This window comes from Zootoca vivipara, chromosome 3 (assembly GCF_963506605.1).
Source record: "Zootoca vivipara chromosome 3, rZooViv1.1, whole genome shotgun sequence".
Lineage (NCBI taxonomy): Eukaryota > Metazoa > Chordata > Lepidosauria > Squamata > Lacertidae > Zootoca > Zootoca vivipara.
In genome coordinates this window covers 66,820,818-66,826,813 of record NC_083278.1, presented here as the reverse complement: position 1 = coordinate 66,826,813, position 5,996 = coordinate 66,820,818, and the positions used below count along the sequence as shown (strand labels likewise).

The following is a 5,996-nucleotide window of genomic DNA, read 5'->3' as shown; positions in this document are numbered from 1 at the left end:
AAAGTACCTCTAAAGTTTAAAAAAAAACCAAGACCACCAAAAACAACCCTATGAATAGAATCTTGCATTTTTAATGTTGACTCTGTTGATGTCATCTTTCCTATGATCATTGTGTGCATGCATTCAAATCAGAAAATTAGGCACATCCAAACTAATATGTACTACTTTTGCATGAGTATATTGAAAAAAGATGTATGCAGAAGATAAGTATTGCCTGATGTACCAAGTACATTAATGATCAAGTTCTTTTAAAAAGTCCAGGTTCACTGTAGGGAAATGCATTGAGCAAGAATTTTTGGTACTGTATATTAAGTATATATTTTATTTTATATTTGCCAAATTCAAGATGGGTCCTTTCATGCTCATTATAACAAAGTTAAATGCTAGAGTCCTAAAACCACTTAGTAACAAATTACACTTAATTTGCATCACAAATACCTGGCGGACAACTGCTCCTGCTCAAGTACAGTACATGACCCCTCTAAATTTGGAGCCATTGAGTTTAACAATCAGATGCTGACTCTATTAGGCTTCTGAATGGTTGATATTTTGTCCAGGATCTAAAGAACAGTTAAACTAGCTTCTCCATAGCTGCCAAGTTCTCCCTTTTTTAAAGGGAAATTCCCTTATGCTGAATAGGCTTCCTCGTGAGAAAAGGGAAAATTTGGCAGCTATGAGCTTCTCCAACGTGAGCCCAAGAGAGATTCCACAACTCCATGACAAACTGCAAATGGTTTGCAATATGGCAGAAAATTCATCTATTCAAAGAAAAGTTAAACATTCTCTTGGGACAGCGCACACTCAGTGCATTAGTCTACATTGCTCTATGGAATACAGACTGCATGTTGAGTTGAAAATGCCTATCATTGCAGGAGTCCTTTCACATGGGGGAATCACCCTCACATCTAGGATAAAAACATTTAGAAAGATTGAGGATCCATACAAGTAACAGTGGTTACATTTTTCCTTAAAAAAAATTTAAAATAAAATCATAGAACTGTAGAGTTGGAAGGGACCACAAGGATCATCTAGCCCAACTCCCTACAAGGCAGGAATCTTTTTGCCCAACATACTGCTCGAACCCATGACCCTGAGATTAAGAGTCTCTTAATCTACCAACTGAGCTATCCCAGTGGGTCTAAGCCAGGAGTCCCCAAATTTACCCGGCTTCAGGCCGGTGCCCGCACCGCCGATCGCAAGGTGGGCCAGAGGGTGGGGGATCGCGCATGAGCGCGCACCCATACGCATGCGCACACGCTATTTCCAGTGCACTTCCGGGTCAGAGTGCCGTAAATACCGGTAGCTTGCGCGCACGCACACAGGCCTCCTCCGACCTGGAAGTGTGCCGGAAATGACGCTTGTGCATGCGTGCAAGCTATTTCTGGCGCCTTTCCAACCCGGAAGTGGGCAGCCGCGCCGCTAAGAGCGGGCGGCAGAGCGGGGGTCGTCGCGAGCTGGATAAAAGAGGCCTTCGGGCCATATCCGGACCGCGGGCCATAGTCTGTGGGTGCCTGGTCTATGCAGTGGGAGTAATTAAAAGGACTTTCAAGATGGTTGTCAATCAGGGCAGTGCCATTGCAAGATGGTCATATGTTTAATTTACTCTGATCTTCCTGCACCCCAGGTCAAATCTGTCTTTTCAACAGATCCTAGAAAGTGAAGCATAAGATGCATAACTATCCTGGAAAAATAAGAAATCTATTTACATGGGTGTGAATTGATGCTCAAAAAGATGAGTGCCCTATGGGAAAAGGTGTGGGTAAATGCTTTCCTTTGGGAAATCACTCCCCCCCTTTAAATATTGGGAGTTTATCTATCTTCCTTGTTTTTCGCTTGAGCAGGATTTATATTGACTTTTTGTTAAGCCACTGGATTGCAGAGAGAGTGCTAAGCAGGGCAACAGCCAGCAATTATTATTTTCCTAAGCTATATGCGCTCCCTTGATGCAGCTGCCTCCATCAACTGCAACAAGGATGGCCAATGGTTAGGGATTGATGGGAAATGTAGACCAATAACAGCATCAAAGAATGCTTTGATGGTGTTTCCTGCTTGGCAGGGGGTTGGACTGGATGGCCCTTGTGGTCTCTTCCAACTCTATGATTCTATGATTCTAAGACAACTCTGAACAAAGTAGATAATATCCAATCTTAGAGTAGATTAATTTCAATGGGTCTGCTCAAGAGCATGACCTCACTGGATATTGCCAAGTAATAAGAGGCAAACACCTGTTTTTATAGAGTAGCAAAATAATGGGGAGTCACACAAAGTTTCTTTTATGTATAAATATTTATTATCAATTTAAAGACTTAATTTGCTGGGAAGTTACAGATCTGCCTTTTCCAAATGGTCTTGCTACATACATTGCTTTTCCACAATGAAACCATCTCTTCTGTTCTTCTGTCCCAGTTTGTCTGTTAAAGATGGTAAGTCTGCAACTTCTGTCATCAGGATCAATTTAAAGTTTGGTAAAAAGAAATCCTCAGCGAACCAGTAACAAAGATTGACACAAAACGTGAATATACAAATGCTGGAAAAGTGGTGCTGTGAAAAAGTGCCTTAGAATTTACTATACACTTTGCAGTAACTTCATAAATTGTTTCTACATGCAAGATAGATCTCATTACATTTGGCATAAAACATTTATACACATTCTTTACAATTTGTACATATCTGAATGGCTGTATCATAACACTTTATGGAATTTTGGAAGACAAACTAAATAGGAAAACAAAAAAAATGTAGAAAAATCATTAAATACCTGACAATAGAAAGGATTTGAGCCATGTTTACCTTCTGGGATTTTGTGGGGGGGGTTGTGGGGGGGGGTACAGCATTATATTACTATGGCAGACAGAGATTCTTTATTACTCTAACACACACAAAATGACAACAGCACACAAGTCAACAGAACACATAGGGAGTACTACTCTCTTAGAATGACTTGGTAGATAAAAGAATGTTTGTTTATGAAGTGAAGACTAATTCTAATGGAAGTTGTGTGTGGTAACAGTGAGAAAATTTGTGGCAACACACCTTCAAGCCTTTATTGCCCACTGTTGGTATGCAAAAGCTGTTTTAACACCAGTGGCCTGAACATAACATTTCAAGCATAGTTGCATTTTGAAGTAGATACTTGTTTTATAAGCCCACGTTGTATTCAACACCTGAATAAATGGTCTGTTTTCCAGAGGTAAAAAATAAAGAATTTTGGCCATTATGGGATTGTTTTAAAGTGGATCAAAAATGTAGTATCATGCTATTATATAAGCACCCAGAATCTGGCAGTGACCTTGAAACATTTTCTATCATGGCAGTGGTGATGGGACATGAGACACTACTGATGCTACACACTTTGTAAGGACAGAGCAAAAAAGCTCCAAACACACAACCATGACTATTGGGTTGTTAACCAAAGTGCATGGCTCAGAATTATTGGATGGAACAATATCTTTCAGATGTTTGGAATGGCTGTCTTTACGTTCAGCTCTTTCCCCCCTCATATAGACAGGAAGAAAATAATAATCTAGCCCTCAAGTTTTGAGGCATCTGTGGTTCAAGGACAGGATATTAAAAGATTTTCATAGGCGTCAGCAACTTTATTTCAGATTTTGTATACCAGTGCTACAGGAGAGGGAAGCTAAACTTCTGCTTTCAACAGCAGGCTTGTAACAAAAAAAGTATGCTGAAAGCATTTCAGCAATCAGGATAAAGTATTCAAAAAATCTAATCAGGTGACACAGAATACTCTTATAGAGTATATATGTATCTTTTTGTAACCCTTGGCAACAAACCATTTGGCAATTTGAAGCCCTATCATAGAGCAGAGTATGGCCCTCCAGATGTAATTAAATTCCAACTCCCACAGCCCTGGAACCAAGGCAATGGTCAATGAGGATGGGAGCTAGCTCCAACTGGAGAGCCATAGGTTACCCTTCCCTAATATAGGGCATTTTCCAGTTTTACTAAGATAGTGGGTATGAAGGGAAAGCATATATGATAAAAAATATACATAAATATCCAAGGCATTTAGGTTAACAAAGTAAACTCCTGAAGTTTTCACTTACTTTTTGCATTTTATTTCTTTTAAAAAAGGCTTTTTGGATGGCAAAGACTTAACTTATTTGCACTGCCCCACCAAAAATCAGAAAAGCACTTTGGAGTTCTTCATTATCTGTCTCTGTATCTACATCATTGGAAAGCGACTGAGAGCCTGCCTCAGCTTTTGTGCAATCTGAAATAGACAAACAAATATGGCACATGAAAAGCGAGATACCCCAATATATTCAGAATTATTCAAGTTTGTTTGTTTTTGCAAACCAGTTGGACGTGATTGTTTTTACAGTCATTATAAAAATAGTAATAAATAAAAGAAACCTTATCTCAAAGATCTTATGAGAACATTTTAAACAATTCATTCCATTAACATAGAAAAGGTAAACAAACTGTATAGACCTAATATAATTTATTCTGCATGCTGTTCAAGAAACCTGATATCTTTGACAGCTCAAACATTTGTCCATTTGAAGCATATTCTAGCACTCTTAAAGGTTGCTTTATCATTAATATAAATAAAAATATAGATTATTTCGTATAGATTAAGTGTTTTTTAAAAGGCAAGTTACCAAATAAATAAATCTGCTTACTGAGTAGTCCCAAAGAAGAAAGTATGAACAGTTGTCCTGTGTTACCTAAAATGGCAATTCTTTCCAGACAGGTATTACGAGTTTTCCAGTGGCAACAATGTCTGGTGATTAGACCTACTTGTGTGGTTAGAAACATTAACTTCCATCTTTCAATTTATTTGCACACACACATTTTTGAAGCTTTGATTGATTTGCACTTCCCTGGAAGGAAAAGGCTTGTAGCTTGGGGGTACTCCCTGATTCATCATTGTCACTTGAGGCCCAGGTAGAGTCAGTGGCTAGTAGTGCCTATTTCCAGTTATGGCTGGCTTGCCAGCTCTGGCCCTTCCTGGCCAGGGCTAGCTTGATAATAGTGAGCTGGCCTCTGATAACTTCCAGATTGGACTGTTGCAATGCACTCTTTATAGGGCTGCCATTGAACATGGTTTTGAAGTTGTGGCTAGTGCAGAATGCAGCTGAGCAGCTACTGGTGGATGTCTCTGGCTGGACATGTACAACAATAGTTTCCAACTAGCTGGAGAGCCCAATTTCAGGTGTTAAGCTTCCTGTTTATGGAAAGCTCTCCCCAGGGAGGCATGCCCAGCACCAACACTCTCTTTTTAGACACCAAGTAAAAACATCCACTCAGGCTTTGGGATTGTAATTTTCTGCTTATCTTTTTGGGGAGTGGGGTTGAGTGGGAACTGTTGTAACATACACACACACACAGTGCTTTTTTATGTAAAAAATATTTAGGGGTACTCTCATTTTCCTACTCATATTGAAATACTGCCCCCCAATGAGGCCAAACTTAGATTCACAAAATGTTTAGGGGTATGAGTACCCGTGTCCCCTCAGAAAAAAAAGCTCTCTCGCTCTCTCTCTCTCTCTGTCTGTGTGTGTACTTTGGGATTTTTTTCTGTAGTTTTTACTATTTATTTTTGTAATTATAGGTTAAAGGTAAAGATTAAGTCCAGTCAAAGGCAACTATGGGGAGCGGCGCTCATCTCGCTTCAGGCCACAGCTTTCCAGGTCATATGGACAGCATGCCTAAACCGCTACTGGTGCACTGGAACACTATGACGGAAGCCAGAGCACATGGAAAAACCGTTTACTTTCCAGCCACAGCAGTACCAATTTATTTACTCACACTGGTGTGCTTTCAAACTGCTAGGGTGGCAGAAGCTGGGACAGAGCAACAGGAGCTCGCCCCATCATGTGGATTCGAACTGCTAACCTTCTGATCAGCGAGGCTCAGTGGTTTAGACCACAGTGCCACCCATTTTGTAATAAATAATAGTAATAATAATGATGATGATGATGATGCTGTAAACAGCTTGGGTCCCAAATATCTGAAGCAGCAGCTCCTTTCAC

The 5,996-nt window shown here is 40.0% G+C and overlaps 1 protein-coding gene across 2 annotated transcripts in view; it reads right to left on the bottom strand.

Moving 5' to 3' along the window:
• Window positions 1–4,053: 4,053 nt before the first annotated feature.
• Window positions 4,054–5,996, bottom strand: part of SNX9 (sorting nexin 9) — a 42,095-nt gene continuing 40,152 nt past the window's right edge. For both annotated transcript variants that reach the window (XM_035108651.2, XM_035108652.2), the window contains one exon: window positions 4,054–4,231. In XM_035108651.2, coding sequence (XP_034964542.1) covers window positions 4,184–4,231 — 48 coding nt within the window. In that variant the 3' untranslated portion in view covers window positions 4,054–4,183. The remainder of the gene's footprint in view (window positions 4,232–5,996) is intronic.